Here is a 20,383-nt window from a genome sequence, read left to right on the forward strand (position 1 = left end):
GAGGATATAAAGTCACCCAAAAAGTCACTGACCTTTTTTTCCTTAGAAGCCAGTATGTACTGTTGGTCTTCGCTTCCTGGGCATCAGTATCACCCCATAGACATCAGTTTACAAGCTGCTGTTTTTGGTTTGTTTGACTCCTAACCTGGCGAATGTGGGAAATGGCTTTGCGTGTCTAGATTGTAGCGGGTTTTTGTTTCTCTTGCCTTCTCAATGGGTGGGAGAAGGGGAATTGGGACCTGAAGATAAATTAAAATGGAACAATTAATAGGTCATTATCAATAAAGACAACTGATGCAGTTTGAGGAGAGCCCTTCTGCAGGTAATGGGTGTAGAGGCCTAGGTTATTCTGCCATGGAACACAGAAGCAGAAGGCCAGCCTGCTGCTGGCCCTCTGGAGGGAGGACCAAGAGGACCTGGCAGGGTGTCAGGCCCCTGAGGTGTTTGCCATCAGCCTTTGAGTCTGGCCCGAGGGCGAGAGCTCTCAGTGTAAGGCTGTGGGAAAGGCTCTTTTTTTTTTCTTTTTAGTTAGTCCTACTTTATTTTAAGTGATTGAGGCAATATTTACAAACTCTTCCAATACCTCTCTCCCCAGGGGCATTATAACAACATGCAGATTTTTCATCAGGATGCTAGAAAATGTCTCCATTCTCTCAAAAGAGCCAGGACCTCTATAAGTGAACCAACTGCTTTGCTGTCAGTGGCCTTTTTTTGTGACTCAGAGGAGGCTCTTCCTGCTTTGCTTTTAGAGTTTTTGCTCTGAAAAAGTCTTTCTTTTTCACGTTTAGCATTGGAAATGAGTTGGTTTATAACTAGTTTGTAAGAACTTAAGATAAATTTTTAATGTGTCTCAGTAATATGAATGTCTTGAGAATTTTTAAAATTTTTAAAATTCAGAGACACAGCCTGAGACAATCTCAGAGCCAGAGGCGTTGAAGTGGTACAGTGCAGAGAGGGCTTGGCCAGGAGTCTGGAAGACCTAAGTTCAAACCCTGTTTCAGATGTGTGCTTGCCTCAGTTTCCTCATCTGTAAAATGGGGAATAGTAACCGCACCTACCTCCCGGGGTTGTGAGGATCAAGCAGGGTAATACTTGTATAAAAGTGTTTGTGCTTGGCAGGGCGCAGAGTGAGTGCCGTAGAAGGGCTTATTCCCTGGCCTGCCTTTTCCACGATTTTAGACAAATCCTTTTCTGTTTTGAATAATGATGATCAGAATTCTCTTTTCCCTCCCCAAATAAATCCCAACATAAATAGCGTCTTCAGAAGGTAGATGGTATTTTGGGTTGTGAAAGCCTGACCAGTTTTATGAGCAATTCAGAAAAAGTAGGTGATAAGAACTTTCCGAATTTGTTTCCACATTAGAGGAGGAGGAGGAGGAGATGAGCAAATCTTCAGGGTTTCACAGTTACAACAGTAATTCTAACCATCCTTGCCACCATCGTCGTGGGAAGTGACGCTGCTTCATGTTTGCACCTCCTCCGGGTGGGCCTGACCTCTCCTTCAGCCTCTGACTTCACATTTGTAGTTTTAGTGTTCAGTAGAAGAGCTGAATGACTTGATGGACAGAATCCTCCTAGGATTAGTGATTAGAGAGTAACCCAAGTGCCCCAGAGCCTTTTTTGAGATTGTAAGCAGACTGCAACACTTTCAAGATGAGTTTGTTTATACAGAAGTCTTTGATCTATAACACTCCTTGTTTCCTTTCTATATACTTGGAAGGCCAGTCTTTCACCTGCTTTGCCCTGGGTCCCTGGGCCTAACTCTTGCTTTGCTCTCAGACTACTTCCAAGGGAAAAAGCCCTAAGAGGCCCCCTTCCATTATAGTAGCCTCCTGTTATCCAAGGAGGGGCTAAGACTGAAGAAGACCAACATTCTCGGTCCTTGGAAACATTCCAGGTTACCTTTTTTGGTTTGTGCTAAATCACAAAAATGATTTTGGGATGTGTTAAGTGAATGGGGGAGCCTGCATTCCTGGCCCTGGAAGTGTTCACTCCCATAGTGCATGGATATTCCTCTGTCAGGGACCTCGTAGAGGCTCTTTCTGGCTTTGGGAGAAGCTTGCTCTAAATCAGGGATAGAGAACCTGCAGCTTCCAGGCCACATTTGAGTGAATCCAAACTTCACAGAACAAACCCTCTTCATAAAAGGATTTGTTCTATAAAACTTAGACTCAGTCAAAAGGCCACACCCAAGGACCTAGAAGGCCACATGTGTCCTCAAGGCTGCAGGCTCCCTACTCCTGTGTAAGTGGTGACCCACTTCCTACAACTTGAAGCCCTGGGGAAGCTCTCTGATCTCTGAGGTAGTTCTAGTGAGATTCAGGCTGTGTGTCTAGATTGAGTAAGTTGAACTAAGTCCCGTCTGTTTGTCTTACTTGCTGTGTTGTGGTACAAGGAGGCTTGAAACAGCAACTTCCATAAGTTGCCTTCAGTTTTGTGCAAGCTTCCCCTTCAGGTGAGCTGAGTGATCAGATGAGCCTTGTTCGTGAACCCAGAGGGGCGTGGGCGAAATGATCTTCTCTAATTTTCCAAACACAGAAGCCTGAACCTAGCAGCTCAAGTCCTCCGAGCCCTCTGCTTCTAGGCTAATATGGCAGGTGGACGGAACTTTTAGCCCTGGCTTTCAGCTTCACTGTGCCATGTAGGCTCCAATCACGAGCGATTCCAACTCTATTAACTAGGAGAGCTTGTGGCTAGCAGACATTTGTGTATACAAACTATTATGCACTGTTTCCTTAACTGAACTTAGTGTTTTGGTGGACGTCACATTTATAATAAGTTTTATAATACATTTTTTTTAATGATCAGTTTTCAAAAATCACCCTTTATTTATAATTTTTTCAGGAGATAAATCTCCCCCTAAACTTGAACCATCAGATGCATTACCTCTTCCTTCAAACTCGGAGACTAATTCAGAACCACCAACCCTCAAACCAGTAGAACTCAATCCAGAGCAGAGTAAACTATTCAAAAGAGTAAAATTTGATAATGAATTATATAGCACGTCCATTCAGAAAGAAATGGTAAATGGACACACTCCAGAACATAGACCTGACAGTAATCTCAATGATTCGACAGTCTCTGCAGTAGCTGAGTCATCCACCGATGTAAACAGACGTACCTCTGTTCTCTTCTGCAAATCGAAAAGTGTAAGCCCCCCCAAGCCTGCCAAGACCACTGAGACCCAGCCAACTTCTCCACAGCTAGGGACCAAAACCTTTTTGTCTGTAGTCCTTCCAAGGTTGGAGACACTTCTGCAGCCAAGGAAAAGGTCCCGGAGCGCCTGCGGAGATTCCGAAGCGGATGAGGAGTCCCCGGGAAAGCGCCTGGACACAGGTAAATGGCATCAGTGGGGTGGCTTCTGTTTTTGGGGTGCACACAGTGTGCTTCCATGTCATGGCGGGTTGGTGCCTGTCAGGGTGTGTATGTCTGTGTGCGCGCAGGAGAGACAGGTTATAATTTTAGCAGCTACAATTTTGATTCTTTAAAACAGTAAAAGTCAGCTAGTTTAGTTCGGGTGAATCTGCAGTGTCCATCTGGTTGAGCTTGTGCTCTATGTCCCCCCAGTTGTCCCTTGGTGCCTAGCAGCATGAGTGAGTGCCAATATGGGTTCCATTTCCCTATGCCTCTTATTCTCTCCCCTCTTCCCCTTTGTCCTGCTCTTTATCTGTTATCCAATGTTCTCTTGGTTTTCAGGTCAGGTGTGGAGGCTTGGGTTCAAGGTTGCACTTGCTCCTAGGCCCTTCATTCACCATTGCATGTATCTTGACATTTCCCCTTTTCGCTGTGCACCCACAGAATTGGGGGTCTGGGCTGTGCTTAGCGCATTGGGATGGCTGGGATTTGTGGGGAGGTGAAAAGAGGAATTAAATGTGCAGATGTGCTGCTTGTTACCTGCAGCCTCCAATGCTAAATGGACGTGGTTTTGGTTATGATCCTTTCTGAGGTCATCCTCGGGGCAGCTGGACAGACCATCGCAGCGCCTTCTGAGCCTGGCTTCACCTTGCATAAGAAGGAATAAGTGGGCGCTGTTCACTTGAGCTACTGTCAAGGCTGAGGGAACGTCCTTTCCGGCAGGGTGGGTGTCCACTTTTGTCTGCGAATAATGAGGGGAGGACAGTTATCCTGAGAGTCAGCCCCCGAGGGGTTTTCTAGCCTTTGTCTCAGTGACCTTTGCTGAAGCATATTTTCCTTCATGGAACTTTACAGAAATGCCTTGTTCTGGCACTGGGTGCTGCTTCTCCTTCAAAACCTGTGCTTGGAGGTAATCCTTCACTGATGGATTATAGTGGGAACAGTGGACACTCCCTCAGTTCATATTGTCGTGGTGTTGCTCTTCATTCCTGAAGTATTTGTTATGTACCTGTGCCCATCAGTCCTTGAGTGGGTGAGCACATCGATGGGGGCTTAAGTCCCAGTCTTTGCCTCTGACCTCTTTCCAGCCAGTGCTCTGCTGTTTGGCAGAAGGGACAAGACCGATGACTTTTTAAGTTGTCCTATGTCTTATGATTTGCCTTGGCCAAAGATTTGATTCCCTTCCGACTAGCTGGCCTCTACAGGTGATGAGTCCTGCCCCAGGTGGTCTGTGGTCTATGGTCCATAGACAGCAGACCAAGTTTGTCAACAGAAATGGCCTTGAAGTCTTTGCGTATGACAGGTAGGACCCATCAGAGTTTATTCTCTGCTGGCTTAGCCTCCAAGAGCCTGGAGTGTGATGGGCTGATCATGGAAAGAGTGGATGTAGTGGAGCGGAACTCTTGGGGGGTGGGGAGGAGGAGAGCTCTCTGAATGTGTCTGATTTTGCTCTGATGGGCTGTCACCAGGTCCTGCAGGCTGGGTTTGCTACTCTTTCTACAACCAAAACCTGCTGCCAATTTGCCTTAGCTTTCTGGCTTGGCTGATTACAGCCAGTAAGAGTCCTGAGGTTCATGCCAGGGAAATTGATTCTTTGATTTGCTTTTCTTTGGGAAGTTGCTGGTAGATCATCATGCCAGGTTCTTGTTATGCCTGCATACAATATTGTGGAAGACTTTGTGATTCCTTCCTTATGTAAGTATGGGATCAGCGGCCTGGAATGACCGGGAAGAGGCAGATGGCAGATCGATTGAGTAGGTTAGAGCAGACTCTTGGCCAGTCGGCCTCATTTGTTAGACCTTCAGACTTTGAATAGGGGCCAGTGTGGGAGCAGTGGAGAGTCCCTGGCTTGGGCCTGTGCCTGTTCTAGACACCTGCCCCTGGAGCCTCCTTGGGATCCAGTTTCCTCCTCTGAGGTGAGGCATCTGGATTTTGAGCACTCTTCTGCTCAGTCTCTCATCTGAGAATTTTTTTGTGTGTGTTTTCTTGAGAAAACCCCAAATCATCCTGCAAGATTTTAAATCCTACTGTTGTCATGTGGCTTAATTTAGTTAGAGGAGTGATTTTCTTTTAAATTTCTCATATAAAATAGGTAAAATTATATGATATACGCACTTCACATATATTAATTTTAAAAACTCTGGGGTTGAACATACAAGAATACAGGATGATTCAAGAAATTGTACATATCCACAAGAAATTTGGTATTTTATGTAACTAATGAACTATTCTCAGACCTTCTCTTTTTGAAGAGTTAGTTTGTATTCTGACAGATTTATGTACTTTTAAAACCTTTTTTGTCAACTAGAGGAATAAACATCTAAAAATTCATAAGCTTATTGGTTAACTACAGATCGATGATAAAGTTTGCTAAATGAGAAAAACGCATGTTCTAAAATAATTGTTTGCAGTTCACACCCAAGTATCTTCACTATTTTTAGCTCATAACAAGCATCATTGTCATTGAAAAATCCATTCTGAAGCAGTCTAGCATTATTTTCCCATATTTTGTTAAGCTCAAGATGGTATGTCATAGTTCCAGAAAACTATCATTAAGGGAAAGTCTTCAGTTGTGAAAATGATCCCCTCTTCTTTGGTGATCATCAGAAAGGAAAAGTGGGAGGGCTTGGATCTTCTCATGCCTGACATTGGCTTGCTTTGTTCAAGGGAGGTGGGTGGGAATCTTGACGTTTAACTAGGAGTTGGCCCATATTGGTCACGTTTCCTTGTTTGGAATCCTGTGCCCTAAGATCTGTAGACGGTTCCAACATCTCTTTACTGGAGAGAGAAGAAATGGAAGCACATTTTAGGTGTAAGCAACATCAGTGGAAACCGTAATTGGACGTTGAGAATGTAGTTGAACACTCAGCATATTACTGTGCACTAGTGTCTCAGAAAGATGGTTCGAGAAGGCCAAGAGTGAGGCTGTTCAGCCTATCCCCTGCTTTTCCAGCAGAAACTCCTATTTTTTTGTATACGTGAATGTTTATTCTCTGGAGCTTTCCTCATTATGTCATGATTTGCGTGTTAAATCCCTTTTGGCTACAGTTGTACTTTCTGGAGCTAATAATCACTGCTCTGATAAAGAGTTATTAATAAATGATCTCACACTGACTAGAAACTTTTTTCTTTGAGGCAGTTATTTGTCCATATCTCAAGTGGGTCATACTCTGTTGAAACAAGTCACTAATCATTTCTTTTACAATCAGAGTAGCGAATTGTCCTTGGGACTCCCTTGACATGCTCCTTTCAGAAAATAACCCTTGGCTATCCTTTTTCTCCATTTCTCTTTTGATGCTTTATCCTCGACTGTTTTACAGCTTTCCAGTTGTGGCCACGGTGTATTGTCTTAGGAGGAATTGGGCTTGGCTTTGATTAAGAGTAAACTTCTCAAAGGACCAGCCCCAGGAAGATACCTTTTCACACAGTTGATCCTGACTGAAATGGAGATTTCTGCTTTCTTATTCCAGAATGCCAGTAGATTTCAGTGGATGCATGATGAATTCCTAAGCACTTCTGAAAAAAGATGCTTAACACGAAGTTTTCATGACCCAACACTTTGCCAAGAGCCTTTAGTAACATTTCCACTAAATCAAAATTCCATCATTCAGGAACTCCAGGGAGCCTGTCATTTGATGTTTCTCTCTGTTTAACGAACACTCTTACCACACCGGGGTCATCCCAAGTTTCTCTGCTTCTCTTGAGCTGTTGATCCAGACCCAAGTACCTGGGGGCAAAGTTTGAGAACTTTTCAATTCCTGTCAACCATTTGTCCTCATCTGCACCATTGGTTGCCTTCCACAAGCCCCAGGATTTCTTGCTCCAATTTGCCTTCTTTCTCTGAGGACTTGGAAGTATTCTGAGCCTTGGTGATCTTGTCAAAGATTCATCAAGGCACCCTGAGCCATAGGGATGCTTTCCAGTGTTGGACAGTGCCCTCCGAGGTCATGGATTCAGAGCCTGTTCGAGCTCACTCAGACTTTCAAACATGCAACTTTGGGGAGTGTTGTTTTCTTGCCTGTTGGGGTTTGGGATGTATTTGAAAAGTCGTCTCTTTGGAGAGCCATGTGCTTTTCTGTGGAAGAAAGTAGCAACCTACCTCCAGCTGGAGTGAGCACCCTTCCTTTATCCTTCATTGGGAACAATTTAGGAAAATATGAATACCATAGTCTTGATGGATGGCACGTTTGAAGAAGGTTGTATTGTTATCTCAATAACTTTTTCATTTTTTAAACAGTTATTTCTTAATCAAAAATGAACAACCAAGCCAGCAACTAAGCTTCCATTTTGATGCTTCCTCTTGTGAGACTCTTGTTAGCTGGTTCTAGCTGTGTGAAAGATTTATAGATGTGGTTCAGTGTCTTTGGACTGCAGTGGGAAGATGGCTGGTGTATTTGTTTCCTTTCAGTCAGACTAAATGGCTTTTTCACTGTTTTCCAGGTTCTCATATTTACTAATATGCCGGGGTATTTATCTCTTTGGATCCTAATTATTTTCTGTTATCTTCAACTTGGATTGGAATTCTATTAACTGATCATTTTGGAACGCAGAAAAGACCATTGCATTTCAAGTAATTTTGCTGGATCACGTTGGAGACGCCAGCCATCCTTAAAACACATCCAAACATGAACACTGTTGGAGGAAATCTTTGACATTTATGAACCTAACCTCTTCATTCAGTCCATTTCCCCATCTCTGTAAGTTAAAAGTCATACACGTTGCGGTTCTCTGTGACCTTGGTCCGTTTTTCTCCTCTTCCCGTCTTCCAGTTCCTAGAGCTCTTAGCTCATTGTCTGTCTGTAAGGGCTAGTTAACTTAACCTTGCTCTGTTTAAAAAGAATGTGATTGGCTGGCCCACGTTGTTGCTGTGCGTTTGGAGTCACGAGAGCATTCGACAGGAGAATACCGGACAAGGCCCACCGTCCTTCCGCACCATCAGTCTGATGCTGAGGTTGGCCACCACTGGTGGATGTCTTCTCCATTGGGCCTTGTCCTTAGATCTTGGAGTCACTAGCTGCAAACTGCTGTATTCCTCATGGAACAGACTCATAGTGAATGAAGCAGATCCAGGGTGGCCCATTTGCCTGGCTTTTTGGGTTCTCCCCCCATTTCTTTTCATTATGTTCTTTTAAAGAAAATTTATAGTTTGTAATGAATTTATTCACAGCATCAGATTCTGTCTAGATTAGCAGCCCCAGTAGAAGATTGAAACTTGACGTTATAAACATTTTAAGAAATTATCTTAACTTGGAAGAATCTTTCTCCAGGACCAGGGACTAGCTTGTTTCTTCACATTTGCTTTTGGTTTTAGGATTCGTGGTGTAACACTTCTGTAGCTGGCTTGAGTCTTTCAGCACTTTTGTCTTGACAAGATAGCAGTGATTATGGTTTATGGGCTGGTCTAACCTTTCACGAATTTTGTGAAGCTTTTAGAATTTGGAGCCTGGATGCTTGCTTGTAGAAGGATTGAAACATCTAGGTTAAGGTATAAAGTCCTTAGCGCTAACGTACTTTAAGCCAGTGGGTCACAACCCACAGTTTAAGAAGCACTGAAGAGTTCACGAGCAGAAAAAGTTTAAGAAGCTCTGCTTTTTAGCCATCTCCCCAACCCCCCCACCCCAAGCACATACCTGCATCCACACCTGCCCACATCCATCCATCAGCCAATAGTTTGAGCCCACAAACAGCCTCTCACAGCCAAGCTCAGCAGACACTGTGTATGTGTGCCCAGCTGGCCTCCTAAGGAATCCTGTAGCCACTGCCAGGCTGAGAGCCCCTTTAGTGCCGGGAACATTCCCGTCATTCAAGGATGTAGGTGTGATGACGAAAAGCCATATGGCTCTCGAAGAAGGAAGCCTTTACCTAGGAGCTTCTGCAGAGTGGAGCCTATTGATGGACTGTTCAGTGGAATTTGCTGATGAGTTGCTAAAAAAAAACCGTTTTTTGTTATATACTTAAATGTTTTATTGATTCCATTGGTTTTCATATTAAGTAATTTCTGGATATTTCCCCTCCCCATAAAACTAACCATCAGTACAAAAAGGTCAGCTATAAAAGTTGGGTTAAGACTCAAACCAGATCTTTAGGTTTCAATAAAATAGAATCAAATGAGTGAAGAAATAAACAAATGAAATGCTTTTGTTTGGCCCTCCCAGGCCTACCCAGCTTCTGCCATGTTTGGCCCTTTAAAAAAAAACTCGTCATGAGTCTTTATATCCTTTGGTTTTGCTCATTTCCTTCCATGATTGATGCCAGTTTCAGGGCCAGGAATGTGAAGGGCCTAGTAGATACAGATTCCAAAATGTGATAGCTTGGTATCTTCTGACTTCAGCTACAGAGGCAAAGGAAGAGAGAGGTGGTGAGTTAGATATTATAAAGCTATTTATTATGGCTGAGGCCACCGTGCCCTGATCATCTGGTTAGAACAAATGCTATCTCATGAACCGTGTTGGTAGCAGACATTGTTTCCGGACCGAGCTGCCCATCCCAAAGTGCCTGATGGCATACTGTGGGCTCGGAGAGGAGCCCAGCCTTGACATGAGCTCTCCAGTGTGATTCTGGCCGTCAGCTTTGGCTTTCTTCTTGGATGCTTGAGTCACCTCAGCTAAGTCAAGTCAGCTGACATATTCCTGTGTGCCAGGCCCTAGGCTGTGTGCTGGGGATAGAAATGCCAACTGCCCCCCAGGTAGCTCATTCTCTGTTGGGGAAAGCCAGCATTGTTCTGGGGAGGTGTGAAGGGGGTACAGAGGCCCGGATGGAGCCAGGGAGGAGGGAAGGAGGCTGCTGAGGGCAGGCGGGAGGGGCAGGTTCTTTCGGGCTCCTTAGACTCCATTTCTATTCTACAAGATTCAGAAAGTTCTTTCTTACTTACTCATTAACTCTACAGAGTTTGGACATTGGGTCTTTCTTTTAAGGCCAAAGTATTACAGTGTAGGAATGGGGATATTTAGCAGGAATTTCATTTTGACAGGCACCATTGGCCCGAGAGGTGATTTGGAATGATGATGACGTTTGTCCCTTGAATATGGCCCATGGCGCCATCATGGATTGCTGGAATAATGGGCCTTTGAGGCACAAGAGGAGGGCGTGTTCGCTTGGGGCCCTCCTCCTCTGAGCAGAGGCACATCCTGATGCTCAGACTCCCCTTTTGTGTTGCCTGGCAGGGCTTGTGTTCAAGTTGCTTTATCAGCTTTTCCTTCCTTTGCTAAGTGGCCCCCATTTCTCCATGTTGCTGGCTCCGATGCCACCTTGGATCCTGTGCTTCATTTCTTTAGGGAAAGACCATTGACAAGGCTCTCCCTGAAGGGTGGGCTGCCCTCCGAGGCAGCCTCTGCATTTCATGATTCCTCTTGGTGGTGGCTGTTCCCAGGGTAGCGAAATCAGCCGCCAGCAGCTAGGCCTTGGGGGCAGTCCCTGGGTAGGGCACGAGGCGTGCTTGTTTTCTGGGGTGGCTAGATTGGGGGAGTGCATACTCCTAGAAAGCTTGGGTTTACACTTGGGAGCTGGCCAGGGAGAAGTGTGCTGTTTTGCAATTGAGCTTTTAAAAAGTAATCACAGAAGTTCCAGATTTGAGCTCCAGGTGCTCAGTGGGTCGACCTCCCTGTGTGGTGTGGCCGCCAAAGAGGCTGGAGAATTCTGGGCTGCTCCCCAGAGCCAGGTGCCTGCTGGCATGATCAGACTCCCTGAAGAGGCGATTGCCTCTAGTTGTGGGCTCCAGGCTTCAGAAACCAGGAGGACAAGCTGGGTGTGTCCAGAGCCTAGTGATGGTTCTAGGAGCTGCTGGTAACTGGGCATGTTTGTTTGTCTTAGAGATGAGAAATAGGATGGAGGTGGTAGTGGGAGGTGGGGTTGGCAGGGCTGCTGATGGTCAGGAGGAGACAGCTGGGCACAGTGGGACAGATGGATTCAAGGCCAGGCTTCCTCCCCCAGAGTCCTCTCAGAAGGTTGGGTTTTCTTCACCGTGGAGCCTTTCTTGGTGCTGTCAGCTGTTAGGGCTTCTTGCCTTGGCATTGTGTTCAAATTCACTTCTGTCTCCATGTGATATCCTCAGGGTGGAGTGGGAGGTCATGGAGGGCAGAGCTTGTCCCTCTGAGTCTTTATGCCCAGTACACTTGGGCTCTTATACATGTTGGAGCTCACTTGAATTAATTTAAACTTCCCAGAAGCAGCCTGGGCTTCTTGGGACTCTTGGGACGCCCTCCCTTGGAGGTTTCCACAGAGTCCAGGCCATCATCTGCAGGGCTTGTGTTGTTTGCCCTGAGCTGGACCAGATGCCCTCAGAGGGCCCTGCTTTGTGTTGGAGCAGTTCTTTGATAACTGAAGGGCATTTGTTCTCTGCATCCAGTGGAGAGACTGAGCATTGACGTGACTGCTGCTTCCTGAGCAGCCAGTGAGCTCTTCTGAGGGGGAGCATAGGGAAGTGGCCTTCACCTAGTATCTTGTTTAACCCCAGCTTGTGGTAACTGGTGACAGCAGAAGGTAGGGGTAGAGGCAGCTGGTTGATGGAGGAGAGGAGAGCCCAGAAGGACAATGAGTCCTGAAATCTCTGTGGTCATTACAGAGACCGGGACATTCTGATCGTGGGCTAGGAATGTGATGGGAGCCCACAAAGGAGAGTCCTGGGCCGAGGGCTGGGAGGCCAGGGAGGAGGTCTGAGGGGCTTGGGAAAGTTTCGTGGAAGACGCAGCAGCACAAACCCTTGGACAGATTGCTTGGGGTCAGGGTGTGGGCTGGGAGAGGCTGGAGGACTTGTCTTAAGAAGGAACGAAAGAGCAGGAGGCCCGTATGCTAGAAAGCTGTCTGTCTCCAGGCCCGACCCTTGTTTTCTAGGAGGGGGGCCAGGCAGGATGTCCTCTTCTGGGAGGGCTGGAGGTGAGCGAGCCCATGTTTGGCTGCTGCTGGCTTGGAAGGGGCCACTGACTTCCCTCAGTCCCCCTGTGTGGGCTGGGATCAGTAGTGATAGTGCTTCTCTCTCATGTGGATGCATCCCCATGACTGGGTCTGATTTGGAAGGAGGAGGCCAGCTCTCCAGTCTTTGACATTCACAGCTGGCCTTTGTCTCCTTCAGTCAAGATGTGCGCAGAACGAGGGGGCTGAGGTCCTTGGCCATCTGTGGGGGTGATGGCGAGGAGGAGAGGGGCCTTGTGTTGGTGGCATGGCATTTTCATGTCGGGTGTGTTTGGGGAGCCAGAATTGAGGAGAGGCTGGGCAGCGTGGGCCTTGTTGGAACATCATGAGAGGAGGGCAGAGCTGCCTTGGAAAGACAGCTGGTTTTCTGTTGTACTTTTCTGTTTGGGAAGTAAGAGGCTTCCTGTTACCTTCGGTCCTTTACACGAAAGACAGGGTCATTTGTCAGAATCTGTCTCTCCCCAGCTAAGAAAAGCAGGTAAGCAACATGGATGAGGCTTCAGTGCTCAGCACCAATAGTACCCTGCTTCTCTGCCGAGCAGAGGGATTGTTCTTCTTAGGCAGAATGTTCCCCAACTCCCTGTTGCTTCTTTGGTTTTGATGACAGCATAAATGTGCTTCGTTGTCCATTGGAGTATAGAGCAACCTCGTCTTTATTCTGTTTTGAATTCCTTTCATATTTCTTTATTTAGAGCTGGTAAAAGTCATCTTGAGAGAGAGATGGAGTTGATAAAACATTTGTAAAACAAGATGTCATGGTCCCCGGGACACCAACAGTGTGGGTTTTTCTGTACCATCCAGTAGGATTTTAAAGATAAACGCACCCCTTACCATGAGTTACAAAGTATACATGTAAAACAGATCATATGGTTCCAGTGTGGCTTTTTTTGAGGTAGAAAAGGCTCAGAGTCTTAGGATTTTCACTGTAGCATTGGAAGTGGTGGCCAAACCGTTGGACATTGGACTCCTGAAAGATGACCCCCATTGGGGCAACTACCTCTTGTGTGATTGCTTATGGTGTAGGGAGTGGCTGCAGACAGGACTCCTGATCCCTGCCCAAGCCTTTTGGTTATTGGGACTGCCTCTTTGTTTCAACAAAATCAGAAGGAGGGAGGGAAGCAATTTCAGCTCCTTCTTGACCTTGTGGTGGGCTTCTCTCTGCCCCTGCTGCTGCTGCCAGCAAGGCTTAGGAGTGGGCAAAGCCTGTAGAGGGGATGGTTGAATGACGACGGCAGGGACTTCTGCTTTTTGTGGTCTGGGGGGCTTGTAGATTTAGGATGGGTTGTTTCATGCCTTATGTTCTGGGGGCAGGACCCTGTGTCATCGGTGACAGAATTTTCGCACCTTACCCTGGCTCTGTAGTGGCTCTTGGTTGAGGGACTGGGCAGGTAGACAAACTGGGCCTGGAAGTGTTGGCCAGACTTGGTGTCAGGAAGACTTCCTGGCTGGGTGACCCTGGCCAAGTCACTTGCCTCAGTTTCCTGAACTGTAAAATGGGCACAGGCCTGTCTTGTTCCTCCCTGAGGTTTGGTGAGGTTAAATCAGGGCTTTGAGTCAGCGCTGTCCAGGGTCATCATTATCAGCATCCCTCCTGCCCGTCTGCATTTGCGTCAGGAACCTTCGACTTCCTTGCGCATGGACTCAAGCCATGCAGAAGCTGACTTTGTAAAAGGGGTTTTTTTTTTCCCAAACTTCAGCATTTATACAGACATTCCTGAAGAAATAGTCCCAGGGATGTGGAACCTCTTCTCAAAGAGGGCATCTCCCTTTAGGATGTGGACACTCTGGCGATGGGCCCCTGGTGGGGTCTCCCAGCCAATGGTCCATCGTCATCACTGAGCCCTCAGGAGAGCTCAGGCCATCCTCTGGGTGCTGACTTCCCCTCCGTGACCTTTAGGCCTGGGCACCGGCATGCCTCTGATTTGGGGCCAGCCGAGTGAAGGGGCAGGTGTAGGTGAAAGAGCTGGAATCCAGGGGGAGAGAGAGGAGGGGAAGATGGGAGCTTCAGAGAGCTAAAGAAAGGTATGGTTTGGGCTTCGAGGCCTCTGTAGTACTGGCTGGTACTTTTATTCTGGCTCTTAGGCTCTGCCTCAGTTTTTAAAAGAACAAACAAAACAAGTTTTGTTTATTCATAGAACAGCAATGAAAATATATTCGCAAGTTGGAAATTAGTCATGGATTTTTTTCTGGTTCTCTCTTGGATGAGTTAGGGTGTCATAGTGCAGAGGGCACCAGGCCTGAAGTCAGGAAGACTCAACTCCCTGAGTTCAAATCTGGACCGGACACTTTCTAGCTGGGCGACCCTGGGCAAGTCACTTCACCCTGTTTGCCTCAGTTTCCTCATCTGCACAGTGAGTTGGAGAAGGAAACAGCAAACCAAAAGAAAACCCCAAATAAGGTCATGGAGAGTCAGACACAACCAAAAACCGCTAAACGATAACAAGCAGCCTTGTAACGTGTGAGCTGGAAAATGTGAGCGTTTTGCTTTAAGGATGTTTGGTGTCAAAGGAGTCACCTGACGGCAGGACCCAGCAGGGGGAGGACACTGGCCATCGGGCTCCAGGACCATTCTGAAGGCCAGGGGTGGTGGGGTGGGTTGGCTGCAGAAGGTTTATCTTTGACCCTCCTCCCACGGCCACTGCTCACCTTAATCTAGACTTCTCCTGGACTGGAGCTGCTTGGCAGCAGGGTCTGTAGCTGTTGGGAGATGGGGGAGTGGTGTCTGTGGTCACTAGAGGTGAACTGTTTCTATGACTCCTGCAGAGAGTAGCAGGAAGGTGAGGGCAAGGCCTGGCTGAGGAGCTGCAGAGACAGAGAGGGGGAGGGGGGGGAGGGGGGCAAAGAGGCAGAGAGGAAGGAGGAGAGAGGTGGGGGAGAAGGGGAGGGGGGCAGAGGAAGGAGTAGAGAGAGATGGGGGAGAGGGAGGGAGATGGGGCGAAGAGAGAGAGGGAGAGGGAGAGGGGGACAGAGGCAGAGGAGAGAGGCAGGGGAGACGGAGGGGTGGGCTTGAAATGTGTGAGGACCATTCACCCATTCCCTCAGACTTGGCCTCCAGAACCTTGGAGCTCCCTCCTTTGCTCCAGGGTTCCATTTTCACTGTGAGGTCCCGCACTCCCAACTCAAACTGGATATGAGAAAGTTGGCTGTGGCGGAGACGGACACTGGCCAGTTTTTCCTTATTAGGCAGTTATCCTTCTACTTGCGCATCCAGAGTGGATGCTGAGGCTTGACAGCCCTCTGTGAACTTTTAGGAGTGGTGGTGTTTTTGTCCTGGAAATGGAGCCCAGATTGGCTTGTTGGGGGCTTGCTGTGGTCTTGCTGGGGGTTCTCCTGGCATGGCCAGGGGCTTCCTGGATCTCTTGGCCCCCACCTCTGCCCATGCTCAGCTGTGCACGGCACTCTCTGTGTTTGTCTCCTAGGTCTGTCCAATGGCTTTGGAGGTGAAGCCAAGGAGCCAGAGCCAGATGACGGCCCTGGACGGAGAGTGGAGCCTCGGCGCCGCTGCGCGTCAGAGTCTAGCATCTCCTCAAGTAATAGCTTGCTGTGTAACTCCAGGTGAGCAGGGCAGCCAGAGATGGGGGTGAGGGGTGGCATGACTTCTCCCCAAGAGGAGGCGGGGCCCCGATGGCCCCTCGGGGCATGTGGCAGGTCTGAGGAGCAACCCACTCCTGGTCCTGCAGCGTAGACCTGTGTGGCTGGGCCCAAGATAGGAAAGGCTGCCTGGAGCCATGGTGAAGTCACCGCTCTGACTTCAATAGAGCTTGAGGCTCTGTCCCCTGACTTTCTATGCCTTTCTTCTCCACTGATTTCCACATCTTACTTTCTTGTATTTGGTGAAAGAGTTTTGCCATGAGGCTGATCAGAAAGTTCAAACTTTTGGGGCCTCTTGTCAACCCTCTAGTGCGGCAGGTGCCCAAAGGAGCTGGGGGCTAGCTGCCTCAGGCCCTTCCTGTGTTCATGGCTCCTCTCTTAGGCCCAGTGTGGATGCCTGGAATCCCACTGATTGTTCTCGCCACTGCCCGAGGTACAGGGAGGAGCGCAGGTACCTGCTCCCTCTTGGTCACTCCCTTTGGGCTTATGTGCGTGTGTCTATTGATGGCCTGCCGTTTGTGCTGTTTCAGTTTACCAAAGTGTGGCAAGGGCAAGCCGGCTCTAATCCGAAGACACACGCTGGAAGATCGGAGTGAGCTCATCTCTTGCATTGAAAACGGGAACTATGCAAAAGCAGCGAGGATCGCAGCTGGTCAGTACCGAGGCTCCCTGTCCCCCTGCAGGGGCTGCCTGGAGCTCTAGACTGAGCATTGTCATCTGTGCATTTTAATTCAGATCTTTTCCAGTTAGACAAAATCCTTGCAGCAAATCAGAGATATTTGTGTTGGTTTGGGGCTATTGGGCTTGTTTCTCTCCCATCCTTAGAGTCCTTGGGCACATCCTTTTCCTTACTTCCCCACATCCCACACTCTTCTGGGCCTAGCGTTCACGATGGCTCAGATAGCACAGTACGTTCCATCACATTCACGTTCCAGTTTCTTCGGCTGTTACCCCTTTGATGGGCACTATCTTTGTTTCCAGTTCTTTGCTACTACAGAAAGCTTTGCTAGAAATTTTTTGGGGAACTTTGAGTTTGAAGGCATAGCCCAGGTTTCAAAGCCGAGAGATACTAATCTTTAAAAAAGACCGCTTCGTTGTGCGCTTCTTCCTCTACCACATTGTCTGGCTGAATTTTAAATCGCCCAGCCAGCTCCTGGAGATTCAACTTTTGCCTCTGACGATTGCTTCTCAAAACTATCTGGGCCATAAGAAACGGTGAAAGGAGTGACTTCAGAGACATCTGGCAGGACTCAGGAATGGAGGGCTAGGGAACTGGGAGCAGAACCAGAACAGCATTTAGGAGAAATTGGTGGCAGACTGCTGATGTCAGGCCCCAGGGATGAGCTACACAATTTACTGCTGGAGAGGTGGGGAATGTTAGGGAATCATGGAAGAACTGAGGGAAGGGGACAGGGAGCAACCATGTAAAACTGGGGCCAACCCCTTCCCCCCTCGCCCCCACCCTCCCCCCCCCAGTATCAGGAGAGTAGTGAGGGAGTGCTCACCTTGGCATCAGCATCTGTTGAGACTGGCATACTGTGGGCCCCTCCAAGGCTGGCAAACAGAAAGTGCCAGTTCTCCAGCTGGGAGCCCATCCTGGCAGGTCAACGGTGGCCTCTGCATGCGCCTGGGTCTGCCTTTGGCAAGGGTCTGGTATCTTGGTCATGCAAAGGGCACAGGGGTCTAGGAATCGGAGGACTGACTGCTCTTGCCTTTGTTCTGTGACCCAGCCAGGCCATATGTGAGAGGGCCTGGTCCTTGGGTACAAGGGTCCCTAGGCTCCTCACCATCTGAGCTTTGTGACACATGCCTCTCTCTTCCCCCATCCTAAGTGCTGCCTTCTTCAGGGACTGCCTAATGTTGCATTATTTTTTTTTAAACCAGACACTGGACTGCCTAATGTTGCATTATTTTTTTTTTTAAACCAGACACTTCATACTTTTTCCTTTAAAAAAAATAGGTTTTTACTGGCACATTCTGTTTCTTAGATCGCCATAATATCCCATGTATTTCTCCACCTCCTGAGAGCCATTCTTTATGACAGGGAGTGGTTAGCACAACTGAGCTATCCATTGGCAGACGTGCCATCTGTACCACCTGTGGCCTTCCCACCTCTCTGGAGAGGTCTTCTCATAGCCGCTTTGTGTTTTAAATCCCACAGTACCCACAGAATTCCCAAATCATCCCTGTGTATGACTACCAAGCCAGGGCAGGCTCTTCCATCCTGGACTTGGTTTTTTAAACTAAATGCTGTTCTATGCTACAAGAGCTTCAAACTGGTATTAGTTTGTGTCCACTCTTCTCAGCTATTGAGTACTGTTTTCCTCCTTCTTAGTTTGGGGTTATTACTGGCCTCACCTTCCCCAGAGGTCTTCAAGGCAAGGCTGGAGGATTCAGGTACTGGTTGGATTAGAGACCCAGGGCAAGTGCTGTCTGCCTCTGAGGTTCCGAGCCTAGTTCAGCTGGGCACATGACCAGTTGTCCTTCTCAGGCTTTGTGTGAGGAGCATACTTTTGTGTGGTTTTATCTGTGTTTCTGAAAAACGTGGTGGAGCAAGGATGCTTGGGGGCCACTGCGAGCCACTGGTCATCACTGTTGGCAGCGGTCTGCGTAGCCGGCAGCCATTCCCATCATCCTGCCCACACTTCAATCCTTGGTCCGTTAGCATATTCTAGGCCAAGTGCTCAAATAAAGATGCTCCATATCATTCACCTGATCCATCCCAGTAATAATCTTGGTGGTGGGGCAGATGTATTCCCTCCTTAGCTTCTTTTGGCTTTTTGTATGTTCGAAAAACTTTTTATTGAGGCTTTTCTTTAAAATTCTTGGCATCAGTCTTGCTATCCATTAACTCCCCCCTCATCCCAAAGAAGTCTTCCTTCATTAAGAAATACATTGTCTCCGGATGCAGAGGTAGAGTATGCCAAGCTGGTCACTGTTGGCTGTGCCCCTCAGCCCTTTCCTACTGCCTGCAGGGAGAGGCCTGCTTTGCTTTTGGGCTGGTCATTGGCTTGTCAGCCCTGGAGAGCCTTCACAGGGTTTGCATCATGGCCTGCCAGGCTTCGCATTTGTCTCCAAATCCAGCCTATTTGTACTTTTCTGTGGCACGGTTCATTCGTTCTTGCGCCATGGAGCCGGTGGTATCCTTGTTTCACTTGAGGGCCGCTCTTTCTATCCCCCTGTTTGAGGGCCAGGCCTTCAGGGCAAACTCACTCTTAAGAATGACCTGCTGGGCTGAGAAAGCCCTACTCTGATAACCAACCCCCACCCTGCCACCGCAAGTCAAATTTCTCCCCTCCAGCTTGGCTCCACCTTTCTTTTTGGTCTGGTCCTGTCTGTCCGCTGCTCTAGCGTAGCTCTTTCTCATTCAGACCTCCTTTCTTTTGCATAGCTTTGGAAGCTTGTCAGTAGCTCAGGGTTGCATTTTCCTTTGTAGCCATTGGCTCTTGTCCGTTGGGTGAGGGCCATTGTGGCCACTTATATGGAGAGCGTTCTGTCCCATATTTATCCCACACTTGTTTAATAGGACCGCTGAAGGAGAACTGATGTGAATGGGGGGGGAAAGGCCTTACTCCAGGAGTCTAGTGTGACATGGGTGCCCAGTGTGGCCATAACCATCTCTGAAAATCATGCCTATGGTGCATCAAGCTGATGGTTTCCTTCTGTGTCTGCATAGGGTAGCTCCCAGCCTTTCTGAGGGTGGGGGAGAGAAGGGAAGCTCAGTCTGAATGGCAGCAGCCTTCCTCCTGAATCCTGGGCGTGTCATCAGGGAATTGACTTCTCTGTGATTCTGAGAGAGCTTAGGCTTGGACGTGTAAAATGAGGATTATTTTAAAGTGTGGCAGCGAGGGGGTTTCTGAATGCCAGCCCTGCTCATGTGTTCTTTAAGCATCTGCCTGCTCGAGATTTGAGGGGTTTTGTCTCCCGGGATTTCAGTACCTGTCTGGTGAAGTCGCTGGAGAACAGCTGTGGGCATGTGTGCAGGTCCTGAGGAGGCACAGGGATGGGAGCATGGTCAGAGTGGGGCCACTGGTGTTTTCTGCTCATTTGGAAACAAACATGCCTTGGATCTAGAGCAGGGCCGTCCAAAATGCAGCCTGCTTACAAGCATAGAAATTTACATAAATGCTTTAGTAAAGGAAGCTGAGCTACCGTGGAGCTCTCACTAAATGGCAAATCAAAATACGTTGTCTGTTGTTTCCATAAAAACCTCAGGTTGGACAGGCCTGATCTAGAGCAAGGAAATTGTTAGTGATGCATGTGTGCGCAAAGTAAACACAAAGAGATTATTTACGACTTTGAAACGCCAGATGATTCTGAGGGGACTCTGCGCGCGTGTGCTGGTAGTGCCCAAACTTTGTGGCCTTTTTAGTCATGAGAAGTAAGACTAGTGGCTCCTGAGAATGCCCTTCTCGCAGCTTTGCTAGCTCAGCTTGATGGACGGAAGGTGATGCATCGAACATTTTTCAGGTTTGTATTAGTTTGCACTTCTTTTGAAAATGTCCTATCCTTTGTCCATTTATCTGTTGGG

At 47.9% G+C, this 20,383-nt stretch overlaps 1 protein-coding gene across 3 annotated transcripts in view; it reads left to right on the top strand.

Annotated features, from left to right (window-relative positions):
- Positions 1 to 20,383, top strand: part of BRD1 (bromodomain containing 1) — a 69,787-nt gene that overhangs the window by 41,765 nt on the left and 7,639 nt on the right. The window contains exons 8-10 of one of the 3 annotated variants that reach the window (XM_036760127.1): positions 2,845 to 3,336; positions 15,681 to 15,816; positions 16,383 to 16,504. In XM_036760127.1, the coding sequence (XP_036616022.1) occupies positions 2,845 to 3,336; positions 15,681 to 15,816; positions 16,383 to 16,504 (750 nt within the window). The remainder of the gene's footprint in view (positions 1 to 2,844; positions 3,337 to 15,680; positions 15,817 to 16,382; positions 16,505 to 20,383) is intronic. The other 2 variants (XM_036760128.1, XM_036760129.1) reach the window with 2 other exon arrangements.

Source organism: Trichosurus vulpecula, chromosome 5 (assembly GCF_011100635.1).
Source record: "Trichosurus vulpecula isolate mTriVul1 chromosome 5, mTriVul1.pri, whole genome shotgun sequence".
In the NCBI taxonomy this organism is placed as follows: Eukaryota; Metazoa; Chordata; class Mammalia; order Diprotodontia; family Phalangeridae; genus Trichosurus; species Trichosurus vulpecula.